This window comes from Pseudorca crassidens, chromosome 8 (genome assembly GCF_039906515.1).
Source record: "Pseudorca crassidens isolate mPseCra1 chromosome 8, mPseCra1.hap1, whole genome shotgun sequence".
NCBI lineage: Eukaryota > Metazoa > Chordata > Mammalia > Artiodactyla > Delphinidae > Pseudorca > Pseudorca crassidens.
The window spans coordinates 8,537,315-8,556,010 of NC_090303.1; the positions used below are offsets into that span (position 1 = coordinate 8,537,315).

General features: G+C 58.5%; 3 protein-coding genes across 17 annotated transcripts in view; 1 reads left to right on the top strand and 2 right to left on the bottom strand.

Annotated features, from left to right (window-relative positions):
- The first annotated feature begins 587 nt into the window (after window positions 1-587).
- PGAM2 (phosphoglycerate mutase 2) lies at window positions 588-3,004 on the top strand. The gene is made up of 3 exons (XM_067745723.1): window positions 588-1,068; window positions 1,174-1,354; window positions 2,800-3,004. The coding sequence occupies exons 1-3, from the start codon at window positions 655-657 to the stop codon at window positions 2,964-2,966; spliced, it is 762 nt and encodes a 253-aa protein (XP_067601824.1). The 5' UTR covers window positions 588-654; the 3' UTR covers window positions 2,967-3,004.
- Window positions 3,005-3,825: 821 nt separating this feature from the next.
- On the bottom strand, window positions 3,826-16,134 carry DBNL (drebrin like). Of its 15 annotated transcripts, none has more exons than XM_067745718.1 (13): window positions 15,976-16,134; window positions 12,448-12,503; window positions 10,430-10,542; window positions 9,744-9,818; window positions 8,594-8,740; window positions 7,723-7,800; window positions 7,261-7,412; window positions 7,104-7,149; window positions 6,604-6,697; window positions 5,908-6,003; window positions 5,693-5,805; window positions 5,363-5,459; window positions 3,826-4,881 (listed from the first exon to the last, which is right to left on the bottom strand). In XM_067745718.1, the coding sequence occupies exons 1-13, from the start codon at window positions 16,056-16,058 to the stop codon at window positions 4,742-4,744; spliced, it is 1,290 nt and encodes a 429-aa protein (XP_067601819.1). In that variant the 5' UTR covers window positions 16,059-16,134; the 3' UTR covers window positions 3,826-4,741. The 15 variants fall into 15 exon arrangements, with proteins under 15 accessions (XP_067601819.1, XP_067601813.1, XP_067601808.1 ...); XM_067745712.1 differs by having other exon boundaries at window positions 5,693-5,829; XM_067745707.1 differs by having other exon boundaries at window positions 5,693-5,829; window positions 5,908-6,040; window positions 6,604-6,768.
- A 620-nt stretch (window positions 16,135-16,754) lies between these two features.
- The window catches only part of UBE2D4 (ubiquitin conjugating enzyme E2 D4), a 29,163-nt gene continuing 27,221 nt past the window's right edge, over window positions 16,755-18,696 (bottom strand). The window contains exon 6 of the mRNA XM_067745726.1: window positions 16,755-17,041. Within this exon, the coding sequence (XP_067601827.1) occupies window positions 17,035-17,041 (7 nt within the window). The 3' untranslated portion in view covers window positions 16,755-17,034. The remainder of the gene's footprint in view (window positions 17,042-18,696) is intronic.

Consider the following 18,696-nt stretch of genomic DNA (forward strand, 5'->3'; position numbering starts at 1 on the left):
AGCTCCTCCCAGGTGTGCGCACATGCAACATAGACGTGAGCGCGAGGCACACGGACGTGTACATGCAGTAGGACGTGCGCAGCACGTGCACGCGCACCTAGGCACGCACGTGTGGGTGGGCGGACACACGTGCATACTCACACCCTTGGCTCCCTCTGATACCAGGCTAGTGTACTTCCCGAGACGCGGGCTTGTCTCCGGTTGCGCTGAGTGACTCGGAGGAAGCAGTCAGGATTTTCCCGTGCCCCTGCCCGACAGCGGCAACCCCCGAGAGCAGGCGGCAGGCTGACAGGGCTCGGGACCCCGACCTCAGGGGGAGTCTTTCCCGGGCCAGTCCTCCTGTTCCCGCTAGCCCCCTTCTCAGGCTTGCTGGAGGCTGGGACTTCTGCCCTTGATGCCCAGCCCTGCTCGGCAGCCCCGCCCAGCCTGGGCTCTGGGCACGTGGGGACTGGTAGCTGATGAGGCCCTTTTTCCAGTCCGGCGCTCGGCCTGCCTTCCACCCAGCTCTGCTGCCGGCCACCTGCTGCCGCCCATCAGGCCTGGAATGCTGACTGGCAGTCGGCTGGGGCGGGGGCTGGGGATCGTTATAAAGCTGGGGACGCCTGGGGGTCACCTGTCCCTGTCTGCAGCCCGCGAGTGCCCTCCGCCGCCACCATGCCCACCCACCGCCTCGTGATGGTTCGGCACGGTGAGAGCACCTGGAACCAGGAGAACCGCTTCTGCGGCTGGTTCGACGCGGAGCTGAGCGAGAAGGGGGCTGAGGAGGCCAAGAGGGGGGCCCATGCCATCAAGGACGTGAAGATGGAATTTGACATCTGCTACACGTCGGTGCTGAAGAGGGCCATACACACCCTCTGGACCATCCTGGACACAACGGACCAGATGTGGCTGCCTGTGGTGCGCACCTGGCGCCTCAATGAGCGGCACTACGGGGGTCTCACTGGCCTCAACAAGGCGGAGACGGCCGCCAAGCACGGGGAGGAGCAGGTGAAGATCTGGAGGCGCTCCTTTGACATACCTCCACCCCCCATGGATGAGAAGCACCCCTACTACAACTCCATCAGCAAGGTGAGCGGCTGGGGTGCGGGGCTGGAGGGGAGGTCTGGGGACAGGGGCCCAGGCTGGGGGGCGGGGGGCTGTCTGGGGAGTGAACAGCAGCACGGATGCCCCCAGGCACGTCGCTATGCAGGCCTGAAGCCGGGGGAGCTGCCCACGCATGAGAGCCTCAAGGACACCATCGCCCGGGCTCTGCCCTTCTGGAATGATGAGATCGTCCCCCAGATCAAGGCTGGCAAGAGGGTGCTCATCGCAGCCCACGGGAACAGTCTGCGGGGCATCGTCAAGCACCTGGAAGGTGAGGCCCATCCTCACACAGGGTGTGGGCAGAGGCGGGTGGGGTGACACGTCCCCTTGAACCAGTGAGCCCCCAGCTGCTCATTTCGTAAACGTGTTGGCTGCCTCGCCGAGGCGGCTTCACAGACATCCGCACCCCGGGCAGGGCCTCCAAACTGTGAACTAGACTGGGTGGGGCGAGAAACCACTTGAAAAAACAGCTCTGTAAGAACGAACCGTCCACTGCCGTGTGTACTGGGACACTGTGTAACGTATCCTTCTGAAGATTCTGGGTGAGAATGTGTGCGCCACTGGCCCAGGGCCCAGGCCCTGCACAGGGGTCCATAGCTGGCCCGGCTTCCCCAACACAAGCCTCAGGGGAGAGGAGGGAAGGCCCAGGGGTGGCATCTTGCCCAAGGACACCCACCCCTGAAGAGGCAGGGCCATGTGGCTCTAAATCCCAGCTTGCTGAGTGACCCTGGTCAAGTCACTTCACTGGCAGCTGCTGGATATGGGACTGAGGGTGGGGCCCTGCCCACACCCCTGCCCACCCACTCAGAGCAAAAGACTAGTCAAAAGACAGGTGGCAGGGTGTGGAGAATGCCAGAGACCATAGGTTGGTAGCTTGGCTTCCACTAAAAGGGAAGGAGCCCCTCCCAGCATGACAGGCTTCCCCCAAGGAAGCCCCCGTCGGCCTTTCTGAGGACTTCCCGAGGCTGAGTCCACACAGATGCCTCACGGCGGGTGCTGAGCCTCGCAGATGGAAAGACTACCTGCCCTCCCTCCCTTCTGGGGGCTCCCTGCAGCCTGGTCCAGGAGAAACGAATGCACCGAGGCAAACGTGACCGGGGTCTCCCACTGCCCAGAGCATGTTCCCTTAAGGCCTCCCTGCACCAGCGGGCTGGGCGGGATGACAGCGATACCAAAGGTCGAGCTGCTATTCCAGGCCAGGTCCTCGGGAGGCCAGCAGGGTTGGGTCGGGTTTCCACAGAGAACTCTCTTCACCTGGCAGGGCCTTGCATCCACCTCGGCCACAGGCAGCGCTTCTCGCCGTCCCTATCGCACCCCCCTTCTCAGGAGCAGCCCTGCTCCGCTGCTTAGGACGTCCAGAAACTAGAACTCTCTGGAAGCCAAGTGGTTAAGGTCTTTCCTGATCCCAAACACCCACCAGTCTGACCAGAGCTCACATTGGGCCAAGGGGGCCGATGGCGTCACCCCAGATGAGGCCAGCTCGGGCCGGAGCGAGGTCCTCGGTTCACCACAGCTATTTCTGTAGGCTGCTGTCTCAGGGCTGCCTTGACCTTCTCGAGGAGCATTTCTACGGCCTTGCTGTTGGGGTAGGAGGGCTGCTGCCTGGCCAACAGCCCTGTGGCCTGTAAAGGTCACGAAGCCTGCTAAATGCAAGAGCAGGTGGCTGCCTGGCAGACAGGCTGGGAGGGGCTCAGGACGCTTGTTCCTCCGGTCCAGGGATGTCGGACCAGGCCATCATGGAGCTGAACCTGCCCACGGGGATCCCCATCGTGTATGAGCTGGACCAGGCACTGAAGCCCACCAAGCCCATGCGGTTCCTGGGCGACGAGGAGACCGTGCGCAAAGCCATGGAAGCTGTGGCTGCCCAGGGCAAGGCCAAGTGAAGGGTGGGCTCTGGCAATAAAGGCACGTCCTCTCACTGCCTCAGGCCAGTGTGGCCCCAGGACGCCCGCCCCCCAGTGCTCACTCAGGGCTGGTTCCGTGGGCCTGGAGCCCCGGATCCCCGCTGCCTGCCCAAGCCTCCCCCACTGGGTGTGGGGACCCTGGGAACACAGAGGCCAAGAGCCTCCCTATCCCCGGCTATCGAGTGGCTCCTGACAAGCCCCTACGATGACCCGCAAAGCAGCAGAGCCACTTGGCAAGCCTGCTGTAAATCCGAGTGTCCAGGGTCACTTAGGGAGAGTCCAAGTGACCCAGCCCTCCCCATGGCGAGCTAGGACTGTGGCCAACACGCCACTTCCTTCACATTGGTTGTCCTCTACTGTCCTGGTTGCCCCAGGGTGGGAAGGGCAAGGTGGTACCCTGAGCCCTGACCCACGGGGGTCCCCTTGTCCCGGGACAGACAAGCCCACAGGTGGCCTCAAAGCTGGCAATACCTGATTCAAGGGGCTTTCATAGCTGGGGTGGGCCCTGGAGGCTGTCCTAAGAAATCAGGACACGGTGAGGCCTGCCTGCAGCTCAGCCTAAGACAGGAAACGCCATCTGCAGCCAGGTGGGGAGGGGGGACTGGGATTGGCCACCACCTGGGCCGACAGCCCCCTCGGCGCATCCTCTGCCCCAAGCTGCTTTCACCTGGCACCTCCCAAAGCGTAAGAGCTTAATTCCCCAGACGCTCTGTGGGTGCAGGTGCCTCACTCCAGGCACACGTGCACACTGGCTGTCCTGCGTGGGAGGAGGCTCCCCATGGCAGGGGTCAGGGGGGCCCTCGGCCCCTCCCCGAGAACTGAAATGCAGGAGGCTGACTTGCAGTCACACATTGACCTTTATGCCTCCTCCAGGTGGCTAAGGGTTGGTCAGAGGTCTGAGGGTGCACACATGAGGGCTACAACAGGAGGGATGGGAGCTAGGGCCGGTGTAGGGCAATTCTTACTCCAGAAGCAGGCACGGATAGGCTGGGGCAGAAAGAAGGAAAGACAGTAGGAACAGGCCACCATGGTTACTTTCCCTAAACCGTATCAACTGAGGTGCACACCGGGGCCAGCAGACAAGAGTGAGCCATGTGGAAGGACACGCAGTGTCTGTTGATGTTTTCACCTCTTCCTTCACATACTTAGATGGGGGCTTGGTTGTCCCTATCTCCACTGCCCAGAGCCCAGGCAGAGGGACAGAGAAATGGGGAGCACAGAGCAGGTTCCAGAAAGACTGCTACCAAAATTGTCATGACCCACTCTGACTTTGGTCATAAACTCTAAGTTCACTGTTCCCAAGGGTCACTGAAGCTACAGACACTGTCCCTTAAAGCCAAGAGGAAAAGGAAAAGAAGGCAAGTGCACAAGAAGACCTCTAGATGCCCCTGCTCAGACCCGCCCCCGCAGACGGGCAGTGCCGTACCCCTTGGGCAGAGGTCACTAAGAGGCTGGCCCTGAGCAGGCTTGGCTCAGTGTCTTCTGTTGGGGGTCAAGGACCAGGCTGGTTGGAAGGACTTGGGAAGCTGCTGGAAGCACGTCTGGAGATCACCAGGTTATTGCTGCATTTGGGGCAACAGAGGCCGAGCCACCCAAGCCAGAGGGAGCCCGAGGGCCTGCCCTCATCAGGGGGATCCCATTCCTAGAAAAGTGCCGTACACAGCCCTCACGCCACCTCTGCCAGCAACGAGGAAGTCACGTCTGGGAGGGGAGGGGAAGCACAGCCCCTGGCCTCGGCCAGCAGTCGGGGCCCTTTACTCAATTAGCTCCACGTAGTTGGCGGGAAACATGCCAAAGTGGCCGTCCGGCCCGTAGCCACGCCACCAGCCTTCGTCGATCACCTCAATGCCCGTGATGAGGTTCTCAGGGTCGAAGGAGATCTCGGTCTCGTCGGCTGCAAAGAAGGTGAGCCCAGATGCGGTGCTGAGGGCCCTGGGCCAGCCGGCCCTCAGCCTGTGCTGACGCTGCTCCTGGGGCCACTCCCCCAGCACACACCTTCCTACGGGGCCCGGCCCTGGGCTCACTGTCCCAGCGAAAGGCTGGAGCACAGCACTTCCACACATCAGCCTGCTCCCTGAGGCCTCTACCCAGGGTCAGCAGGGGCACTGGCATCCAGGCCTGGCCCCTCTTCTCTAGTCGCACTTTCCGGCACTAGGACAAGGCGGGCAACTGGGATTCACACCAGTGGACAGCAAGTAGCTGCCCGCAGCATGTGGGGAGGCCTGAGCTGTGCAGGGCACCCACCCACTCTCCCTTCGCACCCTCCTGCCTTCCCTTCCGACACGCCCCGGGGTTCTCCCCTTGAGGGAGTCCGCAAATCCTGCCTCCTGATCTTGGGCCCTGTGGTTTGAGGTGGCAGGGCTGCAGCACGTTACCTGCCTGGTAGTCATACAGGGCCCGGGCACAGAGCCCTTTCCCACTCAGCCCCGGGTAGTGGTCAATGCGCTCAGAGCTGGTATCTTGCTGCTGCACCTGCCCACGGATGGGAAAGAAGAAGAGAAGTCTGGGATCGTGGTTACCCAGATTCAACCCTGCCTGTGACCAGGGCTCACGGCAGACCTGGGGGGAGGGCACACGGGGCACGGGATGCTCCAAAATTAAACAAGGTAATTCACAGGTAGGGAGCCACGGCATGCGTACAGCCAAGGAGCGCGTTTCCGGGCACATGGGCCCTTCACACATCTGCCCTGCTGCAGAGAACCCACCATTGGAGGCTCCTCGTAGAGGGTCTCCTGCTCTGGGGGCTCCTCGTACACGGCCTCCTCTTCCGCCGGCACCGAGCACGGAGGGGCGCTGGGCACCGGCTCCTGGCGGGGATCTGCACGGGAGGACACGGCCCACTCTGACCCAGGGGAGGGGAGAGGACATGCCACGTCTCCCTCCCACCCCCAACTCCCCACAGGGCAGCCGAGAGCCTTGCCTGCCCTGGGCCTTGAGGTGGCGTGAACTGACTCTCTGCTGAGGGGGGTCTCCGGTTGGGTGAGCTGCTTCTGCAGGAAGGGGCTCCTCAGCTTGCCTGCAAACCAACGGTAAACATCGAAGACATCACACTGCTGGAAAGGGGGAAGAGCCGAGTCCTCTCTGCCCCTTCTGTGCCCTGTGTTGCCCGGAGGGTGGACCTGTTCTGGGACAGTGGCTGTCATACAGGGAGCGAACAGGGACATGCAGCATCTGCAGGAATACCACCCGCTGTGCACACATCTCACACACACACACATCGTACACTCCAAGCAGCCCCTTGGGGGCCACGTGCAGTGCTGGAGAGCTGACCAGCAGTGCAGTCCAATATAGCCTTTGGGGGCCAGAGAGGTGACTGATGCAGGCCCGAGACCCAGCTAACAGCCCAACGTTGGGGGATTTACAGGGCCGGGGCTGGAGGGTGTCCACTCTAGAGCCACACACGGCCCCTCTTTTCCCACCACGTCAAGAGCAGGAAGGGGACACCCAGGTCCCCGGCTCCCGTGCAAGAAGCAACCCTCATGAGCACGGGCTCTCCTTACTCATCCCTTTCACCTTCTGATACATCTGTCACTAAGTCAGGGGGCCCTGCCCTGGGACCCCAGGCTCCCCTTCAGCCTTCCCCTGCCTCATAGCTGGGCGCAGAGCAAAGTCTCACCTGGCTGGGGGCTGGAGATGGGCGTGGTGGACACGGCCCTCTCCTTCTGCTTGAAAATCTCCCGTGGGTGTGCTGGCTGTGGACAGACAGGCTCCTGAAGGAGCGCGCACGGAGCCGGCAGTGAATGAGGATCCGGGAGCCATCGGCCTGCCTGGCTCCCTGCAGCTGTGCAGGGGGTCAGGAAGCAAAACACCAAAGCTGAGGGGCTCACAGGCCTCTTCCAGCATCAGGCGGAGGTCCATGCCGGGCTGAGCTTCTGCCCTTGGCTCTCCTCTCCACTGACGGCCCTGACACACCACGTGTCCCACGTTCTAATCTGCCCCAGCAGGCTGCAGGCCCCTCCCAGTAAGCGCCTCCCTCAGGCCTGCTGGGTGGGGTGTGTGCATCTGGAGGGACCCACACGGCCACCACGGCTCACAGCAGGCAGCCTGCGCACCTGTCCCAGACGAGCCTCAGCTGGTCGGGGACCCGCGCGCATCACTCTGGCCCTCAAGACTCACCTGCTCCTCTCCGCTCCTTGAAAGCACTTCCTGCTGCTCATACTTCCTGCTGGGAGGGGCAGAGGCAAAAGCTGCAGCCCAGGCCTCGGCCCCCCCTCCCCTGCCCTGGGGGACAGCCCTCGGGAGGGGAGAGGAGGTGGGGGCAGCACCGCCGCACCTGTGGGGCCCGGGCTCGCCGCCCTGCTGCTGGTGGCGCTGCTCCCGGAGGGCGGCCTCACGCAGCTCCCGCTCTCGGCGCTCCTGCTCCAGCCGCCGCCGCTCCTCCTCCGCCCGCCGCTTCTCCTCCAGCTTGCGGTTCTCCTCCTCCTTCTGCGGGGAGAGGCGCAGGCGGCTGCCCCCTCGGCCTCGGCGCTGCCGGCGGCATGGACCCGCCCAGGCAGCCCGCACGGGCCGCGGTCAAGTGTGGGCTCTACAGCAACACTCGCTGCCTGGCCTTGTTCCCTAACACCTCTGACCCCTAGTTCAACCATCTGCGAATGGGTGCTACCAAGGACATCTGATCTAGGAGCTTATTGTAGGAAAAACCGAGACACAGCGAGTAAACCACTTCCTCCTGTCTGCTGCATACGGGACCAGACCGAATGCCAGCTCTCATCCTCATGCCCTGGGCGGCACTTACCTCTGCCTTGGCCCAGAAGCTGTCTTTGCCAACCCTTTTGATCTCAGACACGGCGTTGGTCTTCTGGTACACAGAGCCCTGAGGCGGACAGAGAATTCACTACAGGGTCGTCGACAGAGCAGAGCATGCAGGTAAGAACTGTTAGGATGGCACCCGGCAGGCGGAGTGGCGCCTGGCCCGGTGGCCCATAAGGAGACTGATACCAAGAGGGCCTGAAAGGCCCTGGAAACCACAAGTGGGGAAGCTCAACCCCAGACAACACTGGAGGAGTCTCTGGCTGCACCAGGCCCCTGTGGATGGAAGCCAAGGCAGGAAAGGCCCCTTGGCCTGCCTGAGATTCCTGGAGGCGGGGCAGTTCTGAGGCAGGCCTCTGGACAGGGGCCCTCAGACAGCTGACTGCCATGGCAGCGCCCACAGGGTCTCCAAGAACCCCAGCTCCCATCCCGCACCGGACCACAGGCCCACAGGCGTCCGTCTGCCCACAACTCAGAGGGGCCTGCCCTGTCCACCACCAGAAGTTTCTCCAAAGCAACCACCATCCAGGGCGGCACAGGACACTCTGGGGCCACGGCCTGGAGGGTGGATGGAATTTCCCCGCAGAGAACCTCTGCGCACACACAAGAGGCTCTGGAACTACCAGGCAGGGTCAAAGGCCACGCCTCATGCCCACCAGCACCCACCTCACCAGCAGGCAGCTCTTGCTCCTGTCAGGCTCGGGGTCACCATCTGCACCTCAGTCCGGCTCCAGGACCGGAAGCCAGGCAGGGGGAGCCCAGCCCCCGAGGGAGAAAGCGCTGAGGGCGGGCCGAATCGGTCCACAGCTAGAACCGCGCGCTCCTGCCCGGCCACCTCAGGCCCACACAGCACTCACCACCGGGGCCTGGGGGCCCGTGTCATGGAAGCGGCTGCTCTCTCCGTGGAAGGTGTAGTTGGCCCCGGAGGCCCTGGCCACCTTCTGCATGATCCACTCGGGCTCCACGTCCTCCTCGGCCCTGGCGTTGACGGTCACGTGGGCCCCCTGCAGCAGGAGCGACACTTAATGAAGAAGCAGCATTGCAATCCCAGGAGAAGACAGGCCGCACACCTCGGCCTGCACAGCGCAACAGCTGCACCGCGCTCAGGGTCGGGAGACCCTGCCAGGAACCAAGGCACGCTTGTCCCGAGGCCTCAGAAAAACCAGCTGAGGGAAACCCATCGCTCTTGTCCCAGCCTGCGTGGGAGGCCCTTGCCCTCCACGGTGTGGCCTGTTCTGTGCCGCTGTAAGACAGCCCCGGCATTAAAGGGCTTCTTTCTAGTGAATGAAATCCAACCTTCAAAGTCATCTGGAAACAAACACATTTTCTACAAAAAGCAAGTTACTGATTTCTTCTTGAGAAGTTACAACTATGACCTTGTTGTTACTAAATACCAATAAGCTTGGGACCTTCTCTTTCAGCTCCTAGATGGAGAAACTGAGGTGCATCTGAAGAAGCGTTGGCAGAACCAGAAAACAAAGTCCTGAGCCTCCTTGCCAGTAACCAAAGAAATGCAAAGAGTAAGCTGACAAGTGAACAACAAACGCTTTTTGATACAAAATGCTTTTGAAGTTAAACAAGGTTCCATTATATGATGACTGAAATAAATACGTGCAGAAATGGACCAGAAAGAACGCGTTAAAGGGAACATGCACGTTGAGGTTGCGAGCAGAAGCAGCTTTCCTTCTCGTCCAAATCCTCCTAGTACTGCTAGAAGTTTGTACTTATAAAACAAATGCAGCCCAAGGCCGAGCCCCGCCCCAAGACCAGCTCCAACAGGGCCTCCTCAAGGTCCTTCGTCCTTCCTTCCCGCTGAAGCCAGCTTGCAGGTGGTTCTGGCTACCTCCTGGGCAAGACGAGAGCAGCCTCTGGCTACGCCCTGAAGTCCAGACAGATCATCGGGACGTGAGGCACACTTCCGACTCTGGCTGTGATTCCCGCTCACTCACACCCTGGAACCTAGGGACCTGGTGAACTCTGTGAGGCCCTGTACAGAGTAGCCCTCACCTTCAGGAAGCTGGCCATGGTGCTGACGTGGTTGGCGCACGCTCCCTTCCGCACGTCATTCACACCCTCGCCGGTCTGCAACACAGCACACCCAGCATGACCCGCCAATTCCTCGGTGTGACCCAGGTCTCCCCGCAAAGCCACTGCCCACTCCAGGGACTCAGCAGTTTCCCTGTGTCCCGGGAAAAAGCAAACCACAACCCCAAAGCAGAGGACACGGTGAGCCCCCATACCTCCGAGTCAGGGAGGTTCCTGGAGCAGGACGGTCACCAGCGTCCACTGTGGGGCGTTGCCTTAGAATTCCCTAGTCCCCACCCAGGGGGCTCCACTTCACTAGAGCCCCTGTCCTATACTCCCAGTGCCCTCCCAGCCCTAATCCAGGCACTCTGTTCCCTCAGGATGACTACCCTGAAGGGGACAAGAACATGAGTGCCCTGTGATTGTGTGTAGTCCATTCACAGGAGTAGTTCTGGGCTGGAACAGTGAATTCTGCACTAGCAAGGCCCTAGGTATTCTTTGGGCCACACTGAATTAATCCACTATTCTGTTCATTCACCAGATTCAAGCTGTTCTAAAGTCAGGTCCTCTTCCACTCCACTCACGAAAGGCAAAGCACAAAGGAAGAAAAGGGAGTTTTTCCAGGTCACACCTAGGTGAGAACTCAGAAGCCCTCAAGTTCCACATACCCAGTTGATGAGGACAAACTTGGGCAGGCCGGAGTTTGGGTCCTTCACTCTGCAGAAGGCGTACATCACCTTCCCACTGTTGAGCTCCTCCACCATTTCCTCCAGGCCCCCCTCTGCAGCAGTCACAAGGAGAGTCAGGGGCAGGCCAGGCACCCCACGCCCACCCTGGCACCTAGTCCATCAGGAAAGGGAACCCCAGCTGCCTCTAAACCAGGGTTCTCAGCCCCATCTGCGTCTGAACCAGATTCCTAGGACTACCCGCACTAAGCTGACTTATGAGAACTGGATGGGACCCAGGATCTACATTTGTGAAAAGCACCTCAGCCCCGCTCACCACAACAAGAGAAGCCCCTAAGAGGCAATGAAGACAAAGGAAGGAAGGGAGGGAGGGAGGGAGGGAGGAAGGAAAGGCACCTCAGGTGATTTTTTAAGCCACACTAGTCTAAAAACCACTCCTGTAAACCCACACGTAATTCTGGAAGTAAAAATGTCATTTACGCTACAAACCAGGCAGGCACCAGACCTCCAAATGGAGGGGCTCTGCAACAATTTTACCATTGCCTGGACTCCACAAACCGCCCTGGAATAACAGGGCCTGATGTGAGTCACCCTGCCCTTACCCACGTCTGCTCAGACTCCAGGGCCACCCAGAGGGTCCCAAGCAGATGTTAACTCTCCGCCATATAGGGCCTCAGCTCTTAGACTCTCTGAGTGGGGATAAGGGAGTGATGGGGCATAGAAATGAACCACCCTATGCCGTTCTCCCCTGACACTCAGGCTGTGAGTCCCAGCATGTACTAGAGTTTTGGGTTCTCATCAGGTGTCCCAAACCTCCTCAGACCGTGAGAAGGACCTGGATCAGGTATTTTAGCTACAGGGCTCCAGGGAACCTGGGGCAGTCCTGAGGCCCTGCTCTGGGCTCTTACAGTAGAGCCTGTGAATACCACTGAGGATGGTGGTATGAAACTCAGCTGAGCTCTGCAATTCTCAGTCCCCTATGGCATCACACTGCACCTGAGACCACTGTCAGTGGCAGTCCTTCTAGAAAGAGGACCACTAAGGAGAGGCACTCGAAAGAGGGAGACGTTTTCTACCAACAAGTCACCAGAACCATTCATGGGGCAAGCAGAGAACATGCTGGTGAACATGCACTGAACAGTGAAGCCGTGTCACTCAGGTCAGGTGAGCTGGCCTTGGGAACGAGGAGTTAGGGGTATCAGGTGGGGGGCCTGCAGTTTCTACCCCTCTGCCCAGCACTGGCCAAGAGCCTGTTCTTCCTGAGGCACTTCCTATCATCCCGTATTTGAGTAGCACTTTTCCAGGTCACCCTGTCCCAGTGGACCAATGTGCACTGATGTGACCTCTCCTGGGTAAGGGTGTGCCCAGCAGGAAGAGGACAGAGGGAAGGATGTGTCCGCACCTTCTCCTCCACCACGAGCACCCAGCTCTGTGGGACTGTTACCCTCCCAGCTGCAGCCCAGGGCTAAGGATGCAGCACAGGCCCGGCCTTGGGCTGCCTGCAAGCTGGAGTGGGCTGGCCTATCTCCCATCTCAGCTCTTCCAACTACAACACAGACAGAGAGCAGCGCTGCCTCGCACCACCAGGCAGAGAAAGCCATGGAGAAGGTATTTTCACTTAGAAACATCTGAAACCCAAAGCTGGCCTGGAGGAGCTGTGAGTGCCAGGGGGCCCACACTGCTCAGTGGGAGCCTCTGTCCTGCCTGGCTGGCTGCAGCCGGCCCGATCAGGGCACCAGGGAATTCCTGAACATTGAATGAAACTGACGTGGGGGAGGCTCACCCTTAGCCAGGGGAGGTGTCACTGTAGTCACGCCACACGCAGGGGACACCTGTGCACCCTGAGTGCCCTTCCTCCCGCTGTGGCGGCTGAAATGCCAGCAGAGATGGAGCAGTGACGTCACGACTCCCTCCCCTCCACGCGCCTCACCCTCCCTCCCGGGCTTCTGCCTCCTGATGGTCCATAAGAGCCCATCTGCTTCCTCACTTATCATACTCACCCCCAGTGCCAGCCACACGGATGTCATTGCTGTTGCCTTCATAGGTAAAGAGGGCCCTGAAACAAAACACAAACAGGCTCTACCACCATCTGCCCTCACTGTGCCCACCAAGGCTTCACGCTGCGCCCCAAAGAGCTCAGCCTGGCAGTAGCCCTGTAGGCTGACCCAGACCCCACTCTGAACTACAAGGCGGGACCTCAGTAGGCCGCTGGGCCTCCCAGAGCTGAGCCTTCTCAGCTGCAGCCGGCCTGTTGTGAGGACAAGCCTATGGAGACGGGGAGCATACATCCACTCGGAAGAAAACTAAGCTGTGAAGTTTTATGGCAACCTTCTACACGTTTACGTGTGAAACACCCACCTAGCTACCACGTGTGTGCATTTGAACAAACAAAAGATACCTGCATATTCCTGAAACCAAAGCACCCCAAGGAGAAGCAGGAAGGAGAAATACGTGCATTTCCAATGACCCTGTGTATATCTGTGGTCTTCCGGGAAGCCTCAAGGGTTGCTGGAGCAGGTCTGTCTGGCCTGAGGCCCTTCCAGCACACACAGGCTTTTATCGGTTGCATATGGCACCGGAAACCACAGGGGCCATGACTCAACACGCAGTCAGGCTCCTCACAAGACAGGCTCCCTGGCTGGGCACGTGCTGTATCTAGCAGAGCCTTAGGTCTCCACAGGTGACCCTGGGTCACACCGCCCTTCTCCTGTAAGCCTAATTATTCATAAGAACTCTGGTAAAGATGTGGCCTTATAAATTATGGTAAATTGTATTAAATCTGGGCCACGGAAGGTCCCTTGACCAGAACAAAGGTCACTCAAAGAGAACATTTTAGAAGAGGCGGCTTCTGTGCAGTCCACATGAAGCCCAGACATCTGCATGAACTCTGCAGCAGCCCAGCTCCAGGGAGTGCTGGCAGACCACAGGGTGAGGGTGCTAATCCATCAGACAGCAAGTCAAAGGCAAAACCCGGTCTGGGGTATCATCACCCCACGCTCCACGGCACAGGCCTGCTGAGGCGCGCCAGACAGAAGCTCCAGGGTCAACAGCCTGACAGGAACCATGTCAACGTCCACTCAGCTTCCCCAGGGCCTCGCTAATGCCACTGGGCAGAGCTGCTTAAGCCTGAGAAAGTCAGAAGAAATTAGACCCAGGTCCAGAGATCTGGCTGGGAGGGAGGACAGACTGCCAGGAAAGAACCACTGCTTCCCAGCAGAGGAGAGAGTGCAGAAGGAGAGAAACACTCAGAAAAACAGGGAAAAGGAAGATTGGGTGGTGGCAGACATCCAGCCTCTGGTGGCCAGAGTCCTGACCAGCCTTCCTCCCGGAGGAAAGAAGCCCCTGGCTGCACAAGACAGGGGCCCCGGACAAGCAGCAAGAAACGGAGATGGCTGCTCAGCTTAGCTTTTCCAAGAAGGGATCCAGCAGCTAGCAAAGGCCACGCTCCGTGCCTGCCACCTACCCCTCTGACTTCATTCCCCTCCACCCTGGGCTCCAGCCTAAGCCACCTTCCTGAATGTTCCCGGTTCAGAGGCTCATACCACATTCAATCAAACAACCCTTCTTTCAAACCGACATGAAAAAAAATGGTGTGTTGGCTTGTGCAGGCACATAGCGCGCGCGCGCGCGCACACACACACACACACACACACACACACCCACCAGATAGTGTCAGATACTGTCAGATAGTGCAGTGGGAGCAGGAACTGAGCAAACATGCCACAAGCTAGGGGAAAAACCACCTGGGGGAACCAGGAGAAAGAGCCGGTATGGAGAGTTGATGCTGTGGCTGCTCTCCAGCCCACCTGGCTCCAGGGCCTGGCCCGGGGCACCCACTCTGCATGAGAAACATGTTATGACCCGCCGAACCGGAGACCACCTGTTCTTGCTCTGATATCCTCTGCCACTTTTTCCACACCGCTCTCAGTACCCCTACATCAGGGACAGAGATGGGGACCACCCCACCCTTTCTGGTGAAGAGCAAAGGTGACAAGAAAACCAGTGAGGGTGTCTGGTGCATGCCTAAAGGCAGTCAACCAGGGAGATGGGAAAATGTACTGCAGCCAGGGAGACAGGAATCCAGAAAGGCCTCTCCAAAAAGGCAACATCAGAGCTGAGAAATGAAGTCTGGGGAGCCCCCTAGGATGATGTGGAAAGGCGCTCCATGCGGAGGAAGCAGAAAGAACAAGAGCTATGAGGAGAAAACTGCTTTGCAAGTTTAAGGAAAAGAAAGAAAGCTAGAGTGGTGGTAAACAGGTGTGACCACAGCACGGTAAACAGGAGGGGCAGTCAGGAGCCTGTCGGCCATGGCAAAGAGTCCAGGCTGTGTTTATGATGCAACAGGAAGCCACTGCAGAGCTTAAGCAGGGAAGTGACACGGATCTAGATATTTTTTCAGCTAGTGAATGGAGACCTGCCCACATCGACGTGGCCCCAGAGATTCTGCAGACCCAGGCAGCTGGTGTCCTGAAGCTCTTCCCTAAAAGGCTTGGGGGTGAAGGAATGGCAAGGCAACAATGCCCTCAGTGTCACAACAGTACACTGTACAAAAGCCACTCTGTGCTGGGCACTAGGGAAAGTAGACACGAGAAAGCAGTAGCACCTGACAAGTGGAGAGAGCCACAGTAGCTCAGCCACGCCCAGCGGGCCCCTCCCTTGGCAATGGGAAAAGGCTCCCAACCCAAAAGCTGGTCACCTCACTCGATCGTACTCAGCATAGTTTTTGGAAGTACAAGTTCTCAAAACTGGTCAGTGAACACACTTTAAGCAAAAAGGAAGATAACAGAGAATTACCATGCAAAAAACAACCCTAGCTGCAGGACAGACAGCAGGCCCTATGTGTGGGCTGCCCAGGGCTCTCCCAGAGACTTCAGATCCAGGCTTCCAGGACTATAAAGCCCCTAACACCGACAACCTAGGAAAGGATGTCACTGGGAGGTGGACGGAAGATGGGACCTTTTCCCAAACACATAACCAGCATCGTCCTTTCCTTCATCTCCCCATAGCTCAGGAATATGAAGTATATTCTTCTTGGAGAAAGGGAGGTTCTCGAATACACATTCACAGGGAACCAGGGACTTAAACCCCTCCACCTTCCTGCTTGACATCTCCAAAGCAAGGCTGCCAGACCACCCTCAGAGGGCCATCCCTGAACACAGAGTTTGGAAGAAGCCGGGCGTAGCTTCCGCTTTCTCAAGGAGGGCTGTGGAGGGCCCCTTTGTCCACGGAAGTCCCCGGGCAAGAAAGGAGAACCTGGCGAAGCCCTCAAGCACAGCCAGGTACAGGATGCATCAACGAGGCCCGTACGGCCGAGACCGGTGGCCAGCGGAGGGAAAGGGCTGGGGACTCACCGGACCCCCACGCCGGGTTTAACCTGCCCACGCACGGTGGGGCAAGGGGTGACAGGGTGGGGACCGCCACCCCCCCGGGGTGTGGCGCAGGTGCGGGGCAGACAGGGCTCCGCGCCCCCTGGCCCCAGCCCGCTCCCGGCCCGCCCCCGGCCCGCCCCTGGCCGCCTCGGCGCCCACCAGTCGGTCGGGGACTTCCCGTTGACCACTTGCTCGTAGGCCTCCTGCAGCGCCGGACCGTTCCGGCTCAGGTTCACAGCCATGGCCGACACTGCGGCGCCCGCGCCTCCGCCGCCGCTTCCGGGCCCGGGCAGCCCGACGCCCCGCCCGTCGGCCGGAAGCCCCGCCCCGACAGCCGGAAGCGGAAGCGGTGCAGGCGGGGCCCGGGTGAGCGGGCGAGTGCTGGCTAGGCGAATAGAGGGCTGCTGGGGAGTTGGGGCCCGCGTGCGGGTCGCGGTCTGCAGACAGCTGGACGAGGGGTGGAGGGAGGGCGCGGCCTTCTGCGCGTCCCCGTGCTCTGCCCCGCCGAGCCCGGGCGCGCCTTGTGGGTCCGGCGGAGGGACCCCACCCAGCCCCCTGTTCGCTGTACTCACGGAGCACCGTGCATTTTATTCTTAAACTCTTGTTGCAGTTAAAGCACTTGCTTGAGAATGCTGGATTCATGACAGGCACGGGATACCCCGATCCTCTGTGTGGACCCTCAAAAGAAATTTTATCTATGAATGAAGCAGGCATGAGTTAATAAGAAGAATAAAAATGAACACTAAGTGATGGTCACACTGCCACAAACCTAACTCGAAGTGCTGTCGTGTTTCTTTGACCTCACCTGAATTTTCTAGTGAGGTAGAGGATGCGGTGGCGGAGGAGAGATGAGAACCTGCCCCGTGCTGGTCCTGTTAACCCAACCAAACTTGGGTCCACTGGCCCCAGTGCAGTAAAGCCAATCTACTGACATGAAGTTGTGGTGAAGGAAAAGTGCAGCATTTATTGCAGGGCGCCAAAGCAAGGAGTCCTGGCAGCTAGCGCTCAAAAGATCTGAGCTCCCCACGCTGGCTTTCAGGGAAAGGTTTCTAAACATAGGGTGAGGCAAGGGGGCTGAGGGGTGTGTGATCAGCGCGTGGACATTCTTCTGATTGGTTGGTGGTGAGGTAACCGGTAATCAACATCGTCAACCTTCTGGTTCCAAGCAGTCTGGGTTGTGGGCGGCACGCAGTCAACTTCTTCCACCTAGTGGGGGCTTCAGTATCTGCAAAAAATAGCTCAAGGATATGGCTCCAAATAATATCTATAGCTTTGAGGAGGCAGTAAAGGGCCTTGACTTTGTTTAGTGGCTAAACTATTATTATTTTGTCTTGCTTGACCGTTTTCCTTTGTTTCTGCATTTTCTCACTTCTCTGATTAAATTTATTCGTTGGAACTTAGGGAAGGCCTAGAAGGCTAAAGTTTTTCTAAAGACAAGAGGCAGGCAGAGGACATGGTGGCAGGGGCGGGGTGTCTGCTCCGGGAAGGCCCCATAGGGTCCTGCTCCATCATGGGCCTGGTTCTTTCCAGGCCCTGGCTGACTGATGGAAGGGGTCCACCATGCCTCAACCTGCACCTGACTATGACTGACCTACCTGGAGGGAAACAGAGACACATGCCCCGCCCACAGCAGCTCAGAGCTTCCTTCTCTGCCCTAGAGAACTCCCCCACTTCCCTAAAATTCAGATCCACATTCCCATAGCCCCTTAGAATTCCATACTTTGGAATTCAGAGTCGTTCAGCTTTCAGAAAATATCGCATATACCCTTTATACTCTATAAACTCTACCACAGGAACCCAAGCAGAGTCTGGTAATCAAACGTGTTCATTTTTCTGCAGTGACGTCTGAAAAATCAGTCAAGTGGGTTATAGAAAGACTAAATAGCCTCATGGCAGTTCAGGTCAGATTTTGCTGCCAAATCAGTTACCAAAATCTTAAGGTGTTGGGGTCTGGACTGTGCATTTAAGGGCTTGTAAACCTTATTTGGGCACAAATACTTTTCATTTGTTATGTCCATTTTCATTGCTGTTCACATCACTGTTGCTTGTCTTACAGGCAGAAACTCTGACATCTCTCTGATGGACAGAGCAGTTACCTGGTCCCACCCTGGGGAAACCTTCGGTCCTGGCCAAATACTCCTCGCCTTCAGCAGCTCTGTCTGCGGCCCTGCTCAGTCCCCAACCACCCTGGATCTTCTGCAGTGTACAGGTCTCCTCGTTTCTCCACTTTGACTTCGCTAATGTGTTTGCCTCGGAAAAATGAACTCTAGTAACTGGAGGCCTTCCAGCTCTCCCGATTTCTAGTCTATTTTTTGTCTTCAGTAACATCTCTGCTGTCATGTTTTTCCTCAGACTTGACCTTCAGGTGACTTTCTGATCCGCCCCAGTCCCTTTGCCTCCATATTCCAGGGGAGTTCAACCCACAGACACTCGTATTGTTCTTGTTTCTTATTTTCTTTGGCTCCACGTGTCTTTGTTTTCTCTTCTTTCTCTGGGAATGTTCCTATTTAAACACGTCCTAGTTACCAGTTTCCTTCATCCACTTGGTTGCCAGTCCCCAGCCTGGGGGCCCTGGATCCCTAAGGCCTACTAGGGAGCACTTTTCAACACTTCAGTCAACTGGGGGTGGCCCTACCTTGCCTGAATCAGGCTGTGCAGACCAAAGAGGCAGGTCTCTTTGTCCTGGCACTAGATCAGCTCAGTGTGGTGACCAGGTCCATCCATACTGATGAGGGAAGAGCAGGGAGACCCAGGCTCCACTGAAAGAAGGCTGAGGGGGTCCCTGGTGTGGGAAGGTGGGGACATTAGGATTCCACTTCCTGCTGTAGTGTGTGGTAGCCTATTTCAGCTTGACAGATCAGGGAAGGCCTCCCAGAGGTA

What these genes read in the sequence shown, in the direction of transcription:
- PGAM2 (XM_067745723.1), top strand. Translation starts at nt 655, where the DNA reads ATGCCCACCCACCGCCTCGTGATGGTTCGGCACGGTGAGAGCACCTGG. An exon ending in ACTACAACTCCATCAGCAAG is followed by an intron (nt 1,069 to 1,173) that starts GTGAGCGGCTGG and finishes GGATGCCCCCAG; the next exon opens with GCACGTCGCTATGCAGGCCT. An exon ending in CATCGTCAAGCACCTGGAAG is followed by an intron (nt 1,355 to 2,799) that starts GTGAGGCCCATC and finishes CCTCCGGTCCAG; the next exon opens with GGATGTCGGACCAGGCCATC.
- DBNL (XM_067745706.1), bottom strand. Translation starts at nt 16,058, where the DNA reads ATGGCTGTGAACCTGAGCCGGAACGGTCCGGCGCTGCAGGAGGCCTAC. An exon ending in CCATGGCCAGCTTCCTGAAG is followed by an intron (nt 8,741 to 9,743) that starts GTGAGGGCTACT and finishes CTCCTGCTGCAG; the next exon opens with GGGGCCCACGTGACCGTCAA. An exon ending in CATCTCCAGCCCCCAGCCAG is followed by an intron (nt 6,041 to 6,603) that starts GTGAGACTTTGC and finishes CCCCCTTTCCAG; the next exon opens with CAGTGTGATGTCTTCGATGT.